This window comes from Phascolarctos cinereus, unplaced genomic scaffold (assembly GCF_003287225.1).
Source record: "Phascolarctos cinereus isolate Bilbo 61053 unplaced genomic scaffold, phaCin_HiC Scaffold_4;HRSCAF=312, whole genome shotgun sequence".
Classification (NCBI taxonomy): Eukaryota; Metazoa; Chordata; class Mammalia; order Diprotodontia; family Phascolarctidae; genus Phascolarctos; species Phascolarctos cinereus.
Window position 1 is genome coordinate 406,004,201 of NW_027555847.1, and position 18,607 is coordinate 406,022,807.

Below are 18,607 nucleotides of genomic sequence, written 5' to 3' on the forward strand. Positions count from 1 at the left end.
TTATAGAAAGAAGAATTAAGGCTCTCTGACGTGCCTCCTTTACTTTGTGTAGAAGGAGGAAAAAGGCATGACAGAGTTAGACATTAGATAACTAGTGTTACTTGACACTGTAGTTACTTTATTTTTGTCATTATCTCTTCTTCAAGTCAGTGATGTATGTTCTAAGTACAAATCAGGCTGATGGATTTTTATATGCCATTCTCCCTTAAGAAGCTTATTAATGACTTCTATTTTTTTTTCTAGTACAGAGCAACCACATTACCTGCATTCAAGTATTACGTGACTTGTGCTTGCCTCATCTTCTTTGGCATCTTTATTGTGCAGATACTAGTATTACCAAAGTAAGTAAGTATGTGTGATTGTGTTTTGTTTTTTTCTTAATTGAAGTCTGTATCTCTTTTACACTGATCTTTCATGGACAACTCTGGGGACAAGATTATATGACATCAGAAATATATTGTACTAAAGCAATCAAATGAATATCTTAACATGACAATTGAGGATCCATCCAAAAAAGTTTGATATTAAAGAAATAGTAGTAAGGAAGACATACAATGGACTCCATTTCTTTCACTTCTGCGCATATTTTAAGAGTTCGGTCATCTCTTTTGATCCCCTATTGCTAGAGGTTCAACTCCAGTGAAAGTCACAGGATCATAGAGTTAGCTTATTGGCCATTGACTCCAACCACTTCATTTTTCATTTTAAGTGACTTGTCTATTGTCACAAGGTGAGTAAATTCTTGAAGCTGGATCTGAAGTCAGGTCTTTTTGACTCCAAGCCTAGTGCTCTGTCTACTGATTCACTCAGCTGCATAGCTAGGTAAATATAGAAACAGAAAAATCTAGTGTTGGGTTTTTTTAGGATAGACATATTTCACTACAATAAAGGAACAAAACCTATCCTGGTCACTTTCCTTCTGAACCATCATGATTTCCCTCATTCATATCCCCTATTTATCTGTGGCTATGGAGAGGGATTGGAGTTAAGTTATGGAAGACAAAGAATCAATAAACTATTAGAATTTCATAGATACAATCTTATTTTTCCTGATGATTTTTTTCATTGCCACTTTATTGCAAAAATGTCTTTGTGCTTTCTACCTTTCCTATCTCCTCAAATGAAGAATAATATTTGAGTTCTTTTATGCCATGTGGTTCCACCTCATCTTGATAGAAGGTAGAAAAGAAAAGAAAACATAAAATATAGAGATTGTATTCCTTCCAAATGTTGGAGACTTGGAAGAAGCTTTAGGAGAAGTTTTATCCTCTAATTTGTTTTAATGTAAAAATACAAAATCAACTGTTAATGATAATTGATAACACCAAGTCCAGACACATGATCCAACAAAGATTTTATTCTAATTATGTGAATTATAGATCCACACATTTACAGGCTTCTGCATGAGTCTTACCCCCATCAACAGGAGGCAATATCTAGAATTTCCAGAACATTTTATGGGATTTCTGGCCATATCTGGGAAGACAGAAGAGTCACAGTTCCAAAATATTTTGCTTTCGAAACAATTTCAGTTGCTGGCATTACACAAGGTCATTTTGCTATTAGATCTCTTTGTTCAATGCAGTTAATCTCGCTTTCCTTTTTCCCATCCCTTATCTATATAGATCTTTGTTTTGGAAAGCAAAGCAAATTGCAAGTCAAATTAAACTTGTTGGTACAGTCAATGACAGGTGTGTAATATGTACTTCTGAGGTTCTGGTATATTTGGTTTCAGGCATAAGTTAAGCTGACTTGGAAGAAGTGCTTCTTTTTAGTGGGATTTTTCTTCTTTGGTCTGAACCATCCCTGAAGCTAATTGATGGAAGAAAAAGTATTTATTGTGCTTCTTGACTTGACTAAGCACTGGTAATACAAATATAAAAAGTGAAATCTGCCCTCATGGCGCTTACCTTGTAATGGGGGAGACACAATTTACACAGGGAGCATTTTGTTCAATAGAGTCACAGAGAGGGTGAGTTGATCAATAGTGTAATGAATTGACATAGTCATTCCAGAAGAAATGGTACTATTCATTTGATGATTATTGGCTAAGAGAAAGAGATGGAAAAGTGGAGGCAGGGGGGGTTGCAGTAAATTGTCCCTCATTCAGCACCATTTCCTACCCAATTAAGGACTTTCAGTGTAGGAGTTCTAAAATTGAGTAGATTAATTTCTCAGGGAACATGGCATAGCACTACAAGGTCCAATGCAGGGGAAATGTGTTCAGGTGGGAAGAAAAAAGACTGCAGAGTTCAAGAAGATGGTAAAATGGTCCAGGTAGATGGCTGGATGGTTGCATGCTATATGAAGCAAGATATGGAGGCCAAGTAGATAGATATATGGGCTAAGTTTTGTTGTTGTTCAGTTGTTTTGGTTGTGTCTGACTCTTCATGATGCCATTTAAGGTTTTCTTGGCAAAGATAATGGAGTAGTTGGCCATTTCCTTCTCTAGCTCATTTTACAGATGAGGAAACTGAAGTAAACAGGGCTAAGTGATTTGCCCAGGGTCCCACAGCTAGTAAGTATCTGAGATCAAATTTGAACTCAGGAGGATATCTTCCTGACTCCAAGGCTGTTGATCTACCCACTGTCCCACATAGCTGCCCAGCTTATTCAATCTTCAATCAAGTCTGCTTGTCAAGTCCCAGGCTGAGAAATCCAAAGTTGAGAAGATTAATTTCTCCAGGGATTAAAACATGGGCTAAGAACTTTGAAAAATGCTCTTAAAATCTTTGTTCTTTGTCCCTCTTTGCTCTCTTTGTCCCAATGAAGGGATCATCACAAAATTCTTCCCAACTCCACCCCTATGTATGTATGTAAAATAAAGGATTTTATATGTGTATATGAAATAAAAGGGCCTTGTGAGCATTTGCTAAAATCTATCATTGATTTACCTACTTTTTATAGTGCTTCTTCTTTCAGTCACAGAATATTAAAACTTGAAGGCACGTGAGAGATCATGTAATCCAAACCCCTCATTTTCCAGTGGAGGAAACTGAGACTTAGATAAAGGAAGTTAAAGAAGTTGATAGCAGGCAGGACAAGAGCCTGGGTCTCACAATTCTGAGGCCAGTGCTCTTTTCTCAGTGCTCAACCAGCATTGTAGTCAGCAGGCAAACAAAAACAATTTGGTCTCTCCCAGATCCTATGAGTTGCTTGACTTCATGTAAAGTGCTTTGTACTTTAGGAAATTTTCCATGTTTGAATTTAAACTGTTTTGACAATTAAGGTTGCAGTTTCTTGGATTTTCTCAATTATCTCCCATTTAGTAACTAGGGCTGCTCTATATTCTCCTACATTAAAGGAGAATTTAAAAAGGAGAAGAAAGACAGAATAAAGGAGCAGAGAAGACAGGATAATATGGTTATTTTTATAAAAGGAATTCAAAGACAGAAGTTCATTGCTGATGGATTGTTTAAGTTTGGAAGTTCTGAGATTTAGTAAGGCCGAAAGTAATCTAATATCCACTCTGAGACCAGTACCAATATGGTCAGTGGAGGGACAATAGGCTAAGTAAGGAGGGGTAAACTGGCCCAGGCAAGAAAAATGAAGTGAGTTAAAGTATCCTTGGGATCAAGCCTATGAGTTGGAAGTACACTTCCAGTCTAGTTGGGATAGAGAAAAGGAAGGAAGGAAGGAAGGAAGGAAGGAAGGAAGGAAGGAAGGAAGGAAGGAAGGAAGGAAGGAAGGAAGGAAGGAAGGAAGAAAGAAAGAAAGGAAGAAAGAAAGAAGGAAAGAAAGAAAGAAAGAAAGAAAGAAAGAAAGAAAGGAAGAAAGAAAGAAGGAAAGAAAGAAAGAAAGACAGACAGAAAGAAAGAAAGAAAGAAAGAAAGAAAGAAAGGAGGGAAGAAAGAAAGAAAGGAAGAAAGGAAGGAAGAAAGAAAGAAGGAAGAAAGAAGGAAGGAAGGAAGGAAGGAAGGAAGGAAGGAAGGAAGGAAGAAGAGGACAGGAAAGGAAGAAAAGTGAGGGAAAGAAGGAAAGAAGGAAGAAATGGAAGGAGGAAGAAAGGGAAGGAGGAAAGGATGAAAAGAATCTTTTAAATAAAATAAATCTTTAATGGCAAAATTACAACAATTGGCTGTCCTCTGGGGGCAATATTTGTCAATAGGGATAACTTCTTAGAGCCTCTTAAATCAGCCATTTTATATCTGTCTATCTTTGTAATCTAGTCTTGATTTTAATATTTGCATACATGCACACATAGTGTTTTGTGTTTCCCGCTTCAGCTTTTTTTTGTTTTCTCAATTCTGATATTTATTTCTTATCAACAATGACAGTCATTAATGAATGGGAATTATATGGAAAAAGCAAAAAATCTTCTAGACATAAGTGTAGTGTTGAATTTTGATTACCTTCACTTTTTTCCTGTTTGCCAAGTTAAATACATTATCTGAACTCATGCATGGAAAATTGCAAAAACAATTATGATTTATAGTTGTTGATAATTTTTATTAAATCTTATATATTTCATAAACACACTAAGATGGACTTAGAACAATTATATTACGATTATGAAAAATGGGCATGTACCATTATCCTCAAAGAAATGAATTGGTGACTAATAAACACTTCATTTCACTTGGATTTTTTTCCTCTTTTCAACCCACTCTTTAAACAGTTCTTTTTCTTTGGGTGTTCTTGTTCAGGCTCTGGTTGGTCTAGATGGCCTCTGAGGTCTCTTCTAGCTCTGAGATACTGTGGTATCATTTCAGATACCTTACTGCCATGACCATAATACCTCATACTAGAAAGGTGGAAGGATAGTAATTTCTCACTACTTGCAGAAGGGCAAAATTATTTTCTTGTGGAGTTGAGTAACAGATAACTGTCTTTTAGGTATTTGTCACTTATTCATACTTGGTGGAACCAAGTGTAAATAGCAGTAAAAGACAAAATTAAGTTTAAAAGCATAGCTTGCAACCTCAGTAGAAATGAAGAACTGGACACAGTAATATTTGGAAAAGAACCTTCCAAGGTATCTTATCAGATTCAGCATGTATCTCTGGAGGCTGCTTGCAGCAGAAATACCCTATAGTTGTAGTTGAAAATTTGATAAAATTTTAATCCACTCCTCTTACCCTCCACAGGGATTCTGATTGGGCAGCTAATTGCAATACATTCTCTTCTTATAACTAGAAAAAAATATACCCTAAGTGGCAATAAAAGTTGATTCTCATTTTTGTTTTTCTAGGCCTTCTTAAGAAGATAAAGGAAACTCCCTCTCCCTCTAAAAGTAAATTCTAATCCCAGGTTAAGTAGATTGTTGTAAAAATTGGAACAGATATGACAGCCAAAGAACTTCAAGTCTGTAAATTTACATCTTGAGTATGAAGAGAGAGAGAGAGAGAGAGAGAGAGAGAGAGAGAAAGAGACAGAGAGAGACAAAGAGACAGGGAGAAAGGAAGGCAGGATGGATGGAAGGAAGGAAGGAAGGAAGGATGGAAGGAAGGAAGGAAGGAAGGAAGGAAGGAAGGAAGGAAGGAAGGAAGGAAGGAAGGAAGGAAGGAAGGAGGGGAAAACTTGCTTCTCAAATGAATTGGATTCCAGAGGAGGAAAAAAAAACACCCAATCATTTTCCCCTAAGAAATGAGAGTGTCTTATTAATATAGCTATTTTTAGCCCATTCATAGACCTTGTTCTCTGTTTGTTTCTTGTCAGCAAATTGTCTACCTTATCCTTCTCAGAGTCACCCATTAGTAATGATCAGACTGAAAATATGCAGACAAGGGGGTCAAGGAATGTCTTAGTCTTTAAACAGCCCTTACTCATCCATAGGACCAATCTAGCTGATTAAAACAACAGCATCAGAAATGACTAAGAAAGAAAAAGTATATTTTGCCTCTAACATGACAAGAACAATCAATTTTCTTTTCTGTAAATGTTATCAATTTCTCTTGTATGATTTTTTAAAGCAGCTTGTCATCCAGCATGTCATCAAAATTGATTAATTTACGTGGACATCTTGGTATGCCTAATGAACCCCAAGCTGTCATCTTTAAAATAGACAAGATTAATGGTTCTAATGAATGGCTTTAGAACAACCATTGCTATGTCTCAAAAGCGTTTCTGGTTTTTAAACATAGGATGACAGTTCCTTTTATTTGAACAAGGCTGCCATATGCCACGAATACTCTGATAATATACAAATTCAATTGATAAAGGTAGTGAGTGTTTGACCTGCCTGATTATCATGCATGTAGTAGTGTAATTTATCCTCTTTATATATTTTTTCTTTTTTTGTTAATGCTTTTTGTTTCATATCACATTTATTTACTAATATATGGCACCTTCTTCCCTACCCAGTGAGCCTTCCTTTATGAAAAATATTTTAAAAGAAAAGGGAAGGGGAAGCATTTCTTTTTTTTCTTTTTTTTTTTTAAAGGCAGTTGGGGTTAAGTGACTTGCCCAGGATCACACAGCTAGTAAGTGCCAAGTGTTCTGTCAGAGACCGAATTTGAACTCAGGTACTCCTGACTTCAGGGCCGGTGCTTTATCCACTACGCCACCTAGCGCCCCAAGTGGAAGCATTTCAAGGAAACTGACCAACACATTGACCATGTCTGACAGTATCTAACACTGTGATAAAGGTGCATTTTCTCAACTTTTCTCTTGGACTAAACTTGGTCATTTTAATTAAAGTGTTCAAATTCTTTTCAAATTGTATTTTTTTTCCTGGATCTACTTACTTCATTCTGTATCAGCGCCTATGGACTTTAGCTATGCTTCCTGAAATTCTTCATAGCCATCATTTCTCCTTTCTATTACATTCTATTCTATTTCATTACATTCATGTGCCATATTTTAAAAATCCTTCCCCATTTGATGGGAATTCTTCAATTCTTTCTAATTTTTTTTTTCTCTATTCAATTCTTTGCTATCACAAGAAGTGTTTCCATGAATATTTTGGCATATGCAGGGCCTTTTTTCTGTATGTAATGTCCTTAATGTATAGGAATATCTGTATAAAATACTTTTAAAAAGATTCTTTTCTGGTTAAGCAAGTATCCAATAGACTGAACAACAGGAGTGTCGCCTGACATACTATCATCTAGCATGTATACGCAAAGGACTTTATGTCTCTTATTTTATTCTCATAATAATCCTGAGAGATAGATAGTGTTATGCCCATTTTACAGATGAGGAAACTTGGGTTAAGGGAGGTTAAATGACTTTCCCAGTGTCATACAGCTAATAAGTTTCAGAGTCAGGATTCAAACTCAGAACTTCCTGACTCTATACAACACTCTCTGCTATGCCACCTAGATGCCTCTATAAGGAAATTTGTTTAGCCATTGCTACTCAATGAGATGCACACAGAGGATCTCCTTATCAGCCCCATGACTGAGCTGAACAACTTTAGAGTGGAGAATGTAACCACTAGAACTTTCCAGCAGAATTATTAGCAACCTCTATGAGATTGTTTAATTACATCTGCCTTATAAAAAAAAAAACATTGGCAATTAATTCAAACTTTTTTGGAGTACAATATCTTTAAATTGTTAACATGTCTGTATTTGATTTGATTCTTGAATGATCATTCATCAAATAAGTTTATATTGCCTAAAATATACAGGGCATTATGGAAAATCCTTGGTATATAAATACAAAAAAAAAATGTAAGAGCTCATGACCTCCAGATGCCTATAATCACTTGGGGAAGGAAGGGAAAGAATAGGACATGTAGACATATAATTAAATATTTGCAAAATAAGTAGGAAGTAATGGGGGGCACTAGGTACTGGTAAGATTCCCCCCAATAAAAACCTTATGGAGGTTGTAGCCCTTGAGTTGAACTTTGGAGGAAGCTAAGCATTTTAAGAGTGAAAAGGAGTTCCTTCAAAGGCACTAGGGTAAAGGGTGTAGAGATAGGAAACAGCAAAGAAGCCAGTTTGACTGGGATGTAGAGTGTGTTCTGGGAGATACTATAAAGAAAACCTGGAAAGGCTGGCTAGAGCCATATGATATGGGGCTGTAAATGCCAAACAGAGGAGTTTGTATCTTATCTGAGAGGCAATAGGAATGTATCCTTCTGTTTTCTTCATTAAGAAATAGAGTCTATGGGGAGGTAAGATATGGGGACATAGAGAACAAAACAACATTTCCTTTAATATTTATGTCAATATTTTGAGAAATCTTAACTTCATCTATATAAATACTCTCCCTATCGATGCAGATCGAATTGTCTTCCATACCTTAGTACAGGGTAGTTGATTTTTTTGGAGTTGTTGTGGCTGAAAGAATTCACCTGATGTCCCATCTTGTTATGAGCCTCTTTGGATTTAGCCAAATCACTACCCATACTCAAAGCTCTTTCAGCTTGGCCAAACCTTCCTGCATTTACACTCCTCTAGTGTAGCTTTTGAGAATCCTGGACCATGCCTATACCATATAAAAAACATATGTCAATAAGATTTCACAGAAAGAAGCTACATTTAAGGACACAACAACCCAGATGATCCCGGCCCCATATATTAATCTATATCTCTATTGGTGGGGTGAGAAGGAATAAACATTTATATAGTGTTTACTATGTGCCAGGCACTGTGCTAAGTGCTTTACAAATATTATCCTATTTTAACTTCACAAAAACCCTGCAAGGTAGGTACTGTTATTATCTCCATTTTATAGTTGAGGAAACTGAGGTAAACAGAAGTTGTCACTTGCCCAAGGAAGACCTAGTATCTATGGCAAGATTTAAACTTGTCTTCCTAACTCCAAGCCCAGTCTTATATACTTTGCCACCTGGTTACCTCATTAAAATTGGGATTTGTAATAATTGCACTATACTGTTGTAAGAATGGTGGGGTAATTCAGTCAATCACCCTACCCCAATCAAAGTAACTTAACAAGATGCTCTGGCCTTGATATGTTTATCAGATGTGAACACCTCTGCTGAATCATTCAATCAAAAACTTTAAACTAGATGATAAAACTTATTAATGGCTTTAGAAGGAATTAAATTCATTGGATTAAGTGAAATTATGCTATATAAGAAGTGAGATTGGCTAAAAAAAGACTCAGTCATACCCTGCTTGTCTTATGTGAAATTACAAGCCAGTTCAGAATTGAACATTCCAGTATTAGGGCTAGTCAAGCGGTAGATACAATTTTACCTAAGCTCCAGGGAAGGAATCGTTTGGGAGAAGAGGAGAGAGCCTCTGTCTCCTTGACATTCCCCTTTGACCAGGTAAGACATTGCAGACTTCAAAAGATCCTCAGGATTTGGATATCTCATCAGTATCCTAACAATGTCCCTGAAACAGCAGTGACTGATGGCAGTATCTGCATCAGGAGATGAGAACAAACTGAACAACTGAGGAAAGGCAAACTAAACAACTGACTCCAAGGAGCACAGCAAAAACAACTATGCCGACTTAAGGGGAATTTCATGAGGACTCTCCTAAGACAGAAAAAGATTTCCAATGAGCCAGAGCCACTAATTCACCCCTTTGCTACATGAACTTTCCAAACCTGAGCCTACTTTTCTTATAGAAGAATGTCTCCCAGACTGGAGGAATACATTTTGTACCACTTCTTCTTTCTGTACCATCTTAGTGAATTCTCCTAACTGGAAGCTAATTGGTTCTGGGTGACTGATTAATATCAATTGATGATTAAGGAGCATAGCAAACCAGTTCATGAATCTTTATGGCAGAGGTTCTCAAATTTATTTGGTCTACCACCCTTTTTTCAAAAAAAAAAAATACTCAGCACCTCCTTGGAAATCTATTTTCTTTAACTCTTTAACAACTTTTTTTAAATTTGCATCATTTCAAAATACATATAATGTATACATATATATGTATACATATATATATATATATATTCTTTTTAAAAAAAAAACAATGCTTCTTAAATTTAATTATTTATTGAAAATTTGTGGGGTTTTTCCTGCATTGAAATTTTGATGATGCAACATTGCATCAGGTAACCATATACTATCATATTGTAAACAAGTCATTACATGTACATATTCCTGCCAATGCATGCTGGATTTCCCAACAACATGTGACAGGGTCACCGGCCAACACTTGCTTGTTAAGTCCTGTCAGTGGATTTGACCCAACTGTTAGGTTATAACTTGCATTTTGTGTGTTCATTTGGAAAATAATGTAATCACTACTATTTTAACTCTGTTACACAGAAGATTAAACATATACAAATAGTTTTTCAGATTTTTCTTCTCATCTTTCCTTATGCTTCTACCACCCCCTTATTTTTATTCAATGCCCCCCAATTGTACCAGTGGCTACTACTGCCCCCCTCAGGGTGATGTCACCCACTTTGGGAACCTCTGCATGGTATTGGAGAACTATCCACCTCAACCTCTTAGGGTGGCTCTAGAACCCTGAGACAGAAGTAGCTAGCCTCAAACCACCAGTACAATAGGAGTTTGGGGTAGTAGCCCTGGAGTCTGCACTACACTATTTTCAAACAACTTTACCAAAAATAATGCTCTCCATTTAGGACATAATCTATAACATTTTAAGAAAGTATAACACAAACTTTATGTAACCATATAAGTAGTTTAGGAAAAAATAGCTTTTAATAGCAATCTCATTGGACATTTGGGCATTTTGCTCAGTGTTTTTGAAAAATTTGTACTTTTTCAGGGAAGTGAGAAGGAAAAAACAAGTGAAACTAATAGCTTTATCATTTTGCCTAAGACTATTCTTCAGCAATGTCATAGAGTATATCTCCAATTCTCCAAATCCAGGACACTATAAATTACTTCTGTTTACCTGTTTTTATGGAAATGTTTGTGATGTCCAGTGGAGGTAGTTCAGTCTTTTAGGGGCTTCTAGGATCAAAGGTACTCCAGTAGGAGAGTGCTGCTGGAAGTACTTCTGTGACCTTTCCCATTGTGTCTGATGGAAGATGGATGAGCAAGCTCCAGTGAAGTAGAAAGGTCATGAAAAAAGGTCTTCAAGGACAATGGTTTCCTAAAGAAGCAATGGTAGCAATGCCATCTTCCCTGGTCACAACAGCCAGGGCTCCATCATAAAAGAGTAAGATAGAAAAGGTAGTAGCAAGTCCTAGATATTGATCATCTGTAAGTCACATGTTCATACATAGAAAACATCTCCATGACTGTACTACCATTTGCAAGAAAATATTTGAATCATATCAAACTGAACTGGGAAATCTTTCAGTCACACCTAATTATATTGTAATGGCCTAGAGTCACCTGATTTGAAAATGTCTGATCTGAACTTGTTTTCATACACACACACACATGATTAATTAGAGGAGTGGACTAAAAGCAGATAGGTTATTCACTTAATAAGTAATCCTAAAGGCCACTTAGATTAGCCTCTCAAAAAAATGATTGCGATAGGTTATAGAAATAATCTTTAGGACCATATTAACTCTATATTAACCTGACTTTTTGTTGTTGTTGTTAGAACATCTATTCTTGGGATTTCCTTTGGAGCTGCATTTCTCTTGCTTTCCTTCATCCTTTTCATCTGTTTTGCCGGACAGCTGCTGGTAGGTACTCTTTGGTTTTAACTTATTTGAAAAACAATATAATCAAAAAAAGAAAAAGACAGAGAAAGAAAAGAAAGAAAGAAAGAAAGAAAGAAAGAAAGAAAGAAAGAAAGAAAGAAAGAGAAAGAGGAAGGAAGGAAAGAAGCAAGTCCAAGCCCCAAATAATGTCATTTTCTAGGAACAAATTATCTGTTCATAAGATACAGCCAAGAAAGAAAATAAGTATATATCATTCAATATATAAGTCCCTAAAGATTAAAAAAAAATGTAAGGATCAACCCAGGAAATGTAAAAACCATGTCTATTTTTGTATTCATTTGGGGGTTTTTTGGAATTATTTTATGGAAATTTAGAATAGTTAATAAGTAGCTGTGAATGATCTAATAGGTAGTTAATGGGAAAATTAAATAAAAGAAACAGATTATATTGATAATTCTAAATATGTAATATTGAAAATTATTGCATATTAAATATTCTAAAATAGTAATCATTTTACTTAAGTGAATAATCCCAAGGCTACAAGTTTTAGTGTAATCTATCACATTAATAAGTATTATGCCTTTATATTTCTTAGTCCAAGTCAAATTCTATTGTTTCATGATTCTAACAAAGCTAATTGGAGAGAAAATATCTATGAAGATTTTTACCTCATTGATGTGTTATATTGAATAAAAGAGGAAATTGACATCATTGTGTACTTATTCATGTACATGTGGAATCTGCTTTGTGTGAATTATGTTCCTTGCTTCTTTTTCACTTTGAATTCAAAACTGCTTTTGAACAGCAAAATGTTTGGCCCATTCACTGGTGAGACTGCTGCATGACCTACTTCTTCTATCACATTCTAAGCTTGTACAAATGCCAATATAGATTTCACTGCCATTGCTCTAAAAACAGTTTTCTTTAGTGATTGTTGGTTAGAGCTCCCTCATGTGTCTCTGTGTTGTAATATCATTTTAGGTCATTCAGAGGACAAGCCACTAGTTTTACCTACACCATTAATATAATTCACAGTAGTATTTTATTTTTCCTTTGATGAATACATGTCAGTCTCTGAAGAGAGTTATCAAATCAAAAGAGTTGGAACAGATGATCTTTATGATCCCATCCAGCTTTGAAATTCTATGTCACGCTCTGTAATTCCCAGGATATATAACCTGAGGGCTGTGAATTGTCCACCTTTGTTACAAAACAAGCATTAGAAAATTCTCAAAAAGAAAAATGTTAAATTAATGTCAAGATGGGCATTGTAGTATCCTGGGCACATTTTTTTATTCATTTGCATTTGACAAGCACTTATTAAATACCTTCTCTGTGCCAATCCCTTAGCTAGGTGCTAGGGATGAAAACACAAAAATGTCTTTTATCTCTTGGATCTGGGCCTGCCTGCTGTTGGGTGTTACAGCATTCTGGGGCTCTTGTTGAATGCATGCATGCCTCAACTACTCCACCTGGTTTTCAAATTGTTCCAGAAAAGGAACTGTGCCTTCTAATTCATCCAAAATACCATACCACCTATGATATAAGCCAAATGAGCTACTAGGATGGCCTAGAGTTGTAGGAAAAATGAGTAAGGTTACATATTTGTCCTTTTCAGCAACCCTACTACAATTTAATATGCTAAAGAACTCCATTTAAAGAAAAGAAAACACAACCCTTTTTGAGTGAAAAAGCATAGAGAATCACTCATCTTCCTCATAGCTACTGGGCAGACATGTGAAACAACTTCAACATATTATCAGAGAAGGCACTCATCACACACCATATATACTCTCTATTCTATTTAATGGGGGCTTTAAAAAAAAGTCAAATCAATTTGTTTTAAGTTTTCCTTGACAACAGAATATAGCCCTGTGTTCTTTATCTAAAATTATTAAATCATTTTACTTTAGTATGTTATAGATATGGGCCCTTAAGCTAATTTCCCCTTCCCTTTCCATTGTCTTTGATCAATTTTAACAAGACAAAAAATAGAAGAAAATAATAATTACTCTTTACTGCAACTTTGCCAGATTTGGGAAACTAGTTTTAATCTTCTTTGAATTTATATACATATGAATATGTGTATATATAAGTATATGTTTTCTTTATATGTATGTGTCCTATATGCATGTTATATATATGTGTGTGTATATGTATATGTATATACACATGTATACTCAAATATGCATTCTGCTTTGCCACAGAATCTCTAATTGACTTTTGCCACTGTATTTGTGTCATTGTCTCATATTTATCCATGGTAGCCTTTAGTCCTTCTAGACATTTACCAGTAGCATTCAGAAAAAAAGAGGTAAGGAAAGCAATCATATCATAAATTCTAGGTACTTTATTTTAATGTTGTGATAGAATCAGGAGAGAGCTCGGTACCATAGTGGTTAGAGCACCAGACCTGGTCTTATTTCAAATCCTGCCCCAGATACTAGCTCTGTGACCCTGTGAAAGTTATTTAACTCCTTTCAGCCTCAGTTTCTTCATCTATGTGAGAATATTTATAGCACCAGTCTCATCTGAGGATCAAATTAGATAACATATATAAAGACCTTTGCAAATTTTAGCTATTATTATCAAAAAAAGATAATGCTCCAGTAGTACAAATGATAGAATACTTATCTCCTCCCCAAGTAAAAGCCGGGACTTTGGCGAGATTCACAAGACAAAATTGGAAGTGATTTATTGGAGTGTAGGATCTTTCTAGACTTGAATCACCTGAGATTATTAATTAAGTTTCCATCTAGGGTTCAAATTTAATCCTTACATTGTTGGAAGTGGAAAAGAAAATGTGCAGGCTTGCATCGTAGTACAAATTGTCCCAAGAATAAGTACCATGCCCTATTCAAATAATTTCATTATTTGTTTTAATATGTCCAAATCAAGTATAGATTTCATTCAAAATGTCAATAAGGCTGTATGCATTATAGCACCCCCCCAAAAAAAACAAAGTTGGAGATTTTTTTTTATTTACATGCTACAAATATACATACTTAAGCACAAAGAGAATTCATTATTGCACATCCTAAATATTGAATTGCCTCCCTGACTTTTTTTTGTGATTTACTAAACATATGAGGGTTTTCTTATTGTTAACATTGTTATTGATAAATGTGTGTTGTGCCCTACCAAGCTGACTGAAAATATATACCTTAGATTCACTCTGTAGTAAATCAATATTTTGTTATGGTAAGAAATTAAATTCCTAACTTGGATCTGTTCTGGAACTAGGAAATCCAGTATTTAATAACTTTTCTTTATGAAGAAATCACAGCACTTATAAAAAGGGGAATTAAAGTACAATTTAAGAAAAAAAAAGATTTAAAGCTCTACTCCCAGGCCTATGTCATCATTACATATTTTTCTCCCCAATGTTTGGTTATAGAGAATCATAGTTTTATAGTTGAGAGGGATCTTAAAGGTCATTTAGTGCAACCAAACTGAGGCCCAGAGAGGTCTTCTGATTTGCCCAAGGTCACACAGGTAATAACTAATAAAACCAAGATTTGAGATTAGGAAGTTTGACTCGGATCTAGATCCTTTCCCACTCTACCACACTATTCTAGGGAACAAAGTCATAGAAATAAACTAAAGCCCTTTATTGATTTCAAACTCCATTTGAACTATAGGGAGGGGAGAAAATAAATGTTGGTAAAATAGAAAAAAAAGTTTTCTTTCATTTTATGAGAAGATTCAATACAATTAAAATCTTCAAATACACATTATTAAAAATGAATGAGTAGATGAATAGCAAACCATTTATTAACTGCCTACAATGTCCTGGGCCCTGGAGATAAAATACAAAAGTGAGTCAGTTCCTGTTCTCAAGGGACTTAATAATCTAATGGGGGAAATAATAGATAGAGGGGAGTGATAGCCAGAAAAGGGAATTTTTATCTGGAGAGTCATAAGAATGACAAAAGCAACTTTTGAGGGAGCAGGAGGGGCCAATCATGAAGCAGGGCAGATGGCAAGATGTCCAGAAGGAATGGATGGATATGAAGCATGTTTTGAGGCTGGGTAGATATACTGGGAAAATTTTTACCCATAAATCAAAAGAATTTAGCCCAAATCACAGTATATTACTTTGCCCAAGGCATGGTTACTAGATGTCTGGTCAGAAGAGTAGGGGCAAAAGGTAGTAAGATAAAGCAGATGGTCATATACCCAGGGGATGATGGGTCAAAAACAATTCATATGTATGTGTGTGTGTGTGTGTGTGTGTGTGTGTGTGTGTGTATGTGTGTGTGTGTGTGTAGGAAGAGAGGGAGAGGGAGACAGAGACAGAGAGATAGAGACAGAGAAATGCAGAAAGAAAGGGAGACAAACTGAATCCCACCTTAGAGTCAGGAAAACATGGATTCAGATCCTACCTCTGACAGACCTGTGACCTTGGGCAAATCAAAACCTTTCTGTGCCCTAGATTACTCCCTAAGACTTATAAGTTGTGAATCAGGTGTCAATGTACACTGCTTGAAGAAGTTTCCTCAGAGGAAGTTCTGTACATCAGTAAAAGTACAGGTCTAGATTCCATTTCTGCAGGCACGCAGAAGTTGTCCTGCCAACCATCCCCCAGATATCTTGCTATCTGTGCTCACACTCTCTCTCTATCTCTCTTTCCCTCTCTCTGTCTCTGTCTCTGTCTCTCTGTCTGTCTGTCTCTGTCTCTCTGTCTTTCTGTCTCTGTCTCTCTGTCTCTCTCTCTTCCTCTCCACATATATACATATTACATACATTACTTTAAGTATGCACATATACCTATTGCAACATATATATGTGCAAATATATTCCTATTATACTGAAAATGTCCATCTAATGCCAGTGGTCTTATGTACTTCATATTAAAATCCTCCTTTTCTTTCTAAAACTAGCTCAATCAAACCTCTAAGCCCACACCAACAAAGACTGACCTCTCCCTTCTCTGATTCTTACCATGTTCCTAGACTGTACAGGGCAGGTTAGACTATGCTTGTGTTTATAAATCTTGTCTCCCCAAATAAACTATAAGATTCTTGGGGCTAGGAACTACATAGTATACTTTCTTTGTATCTCATTCAGCATACAATACAATAGTGGCTCAAATCCTTGTTGAATTGGGTATTGGTTAAACTTGATACCTTTTGGAGTTGTCATCTCTTCCTCACCTCTGCCTCTTAGAATTCCTAATTCCCTTCAAAACAGAGCTCAGCTGATAGCTACTGAATGAAGCATTTCAGAAACCTTCTCACTGATTTTACTTCCTCCCTCCTCCCAAAAAATCTTTCATTTGTGCATTTATTGTATGTATGTATATCATATATACTTATATGGAGACATACTTTCTCCCTTGATAGAATATAAACTACTTGAAAGCAAGAACTGTTTCCATTTTTGGTTTTTTTTTTTCTGTCCCAAGCACCTATTACTGGTCCTGGTATTTATAGTCCATACTTAATAAGTACACAACAAGGCTGCGCTTTCTCCTACTATGAAAAATAAAAATATAGTTTCTATGTCTACCACCTTAACATCAGACACTGATAACAGAGGGTTTCCCAGGGCTTGACTAAAGTAAAAAAAAAAATGGAAAACTCAAATTGGCCATAACTTAATTTAAGGCAAGAGCTAAATGAAGCTGGCAGATCAGGGGGAAAATTTGAGGGCAATAGCAGGAGATGCTGAAATTCTTCTAAGGAAGGAGGTATGTTTACCCCTTACTCATTCATAAATTCTCCTGGAGCTTGACAGTTTGCATAAATTGGTCAGAATTGCTCACCTTTAGATTTTTTTTTCATGTGGAATCCTTCTTACCTGTAATTTTAAAATATTTCTTGTCTTTTGGAGTTCTGCCATTAACACAGTCAGCCATCCTTTATTTACATCAGTGCTTGCCTCAAGAAAAAAAAAAGAAAAGAAAAACCCTTCCTTCTTCAGCCTACTCATTTTAGTTCTGTCCAACATGTTTTAATTATTATTATTATTATTATTTCAATAACAACAAGAATTCACATTTGTGCAGTTTTTTTTAAATCGTTTACACGAGGAATTCTCAAAATAGAGTCCAAGGACTGCTGAGTGTCCCCAAGATCTTTTCAAGGATCTCATGAGGTCAAAACTATTTACATAACAATATTGAGATGTTATTTGCCTATTAAAATACCTCTTCCTTTTTCAACTATATAGCTTTCTAAGGCCAAATTTTCTTTATGTACTTCAACAAAACAACAGATTGCAACAGATTGAATGTAGAAACAGACATGAGAATCCAGTTTTGTATTAAGCCAGACATTAAAGAGATTTGTAAAAATATGTTAAATAATGCAGCTCTTCTCACTACTTTTGTTTTGGAAAATATCATTATTTTTCCAAAAAAATGTTATTTATGTTAACATTTTAAGTTAACACATAATGGGTTTATTATTGTAATTTTTAATAAATTAATATTTTTTAAAAAATTTTCTTAATTTCTAACATGGTGAATGTATATATATACACACCACATAAAATTTTTTGAAATCTTTAGTAGTTTTTAAGAATATTGTTCTTTCCATTTCTATTATCACATTTTTTTTCTCTAATGTTTTTCTGGTGCTTTATATCTCACTCTACATCAGTTCTTACATGTCTTCCCCTGCTTCTACAAACTTCACACATATCTTTTCTTATGGCACAGTAATATTCCACTTCATTCACATGCCATGATTGATTCAATTATCATCCAATCAATGGGCATTCTATTTTGCTTCCAAAAAAGGTGCTATTTTTATGTATATGGGACCTTTCCTTGTTTGGTCCCTTTGCCGAATACAGGATTTCTAGTTCAAGGGTAATAAACATTTTAATTATTTTCTTAGTGTAATTCCATTTGGAAGGGTTGGACCAAATCACATCCACTTCAAAAGTGTATTAGTGTACCTATTTATCTGCAGCCCCTCCAATACTAACTATTCCCATCTTTTGTCATCTTTGCTGGTTTGCTGAGTAACAAACTTCAGAGTTGTTTTGATCCTCTTCATTTCTTGAAATATGCACAAGAGTCTACCCTTTCTCATCAGCATATTTCCTGAGTCTTTCAGAGTGTTCTTCCCAAAATGTATTAATAATTTTGTCCTTTTTTGCTTTTATTGATGCATTTTTATTTGTCAGT

The 18,607-nt window shown here is 35.4% G+C and overlaps 1 protein-coding gene across 1 annotated transcript in view; it reads left to right on the forward strand.

The window, feature by feature from the left end:
- The window catches only part of ADCY2 (adenylate cyclase 2), a 554,774-nt gene that overhangs the window by 443,907 nt on the left and 92,260 nt on the right, over positions 1 to 18,607 (forward strand). Inside the window, exons 14-15 of the mRNA XM_021004443.2 lie at positions 244 to 341; positions 11,406 to 11,490. Coding sequence (XP_020860102.1) covers positions 244 to 341; positions 11,406 to 11,490 — 183 coding nt within the window. The remainder of the gene's footprint in view (positions 1 to 243; positions 342 to 11,405; positions 11,491 to 18,607) is intronic.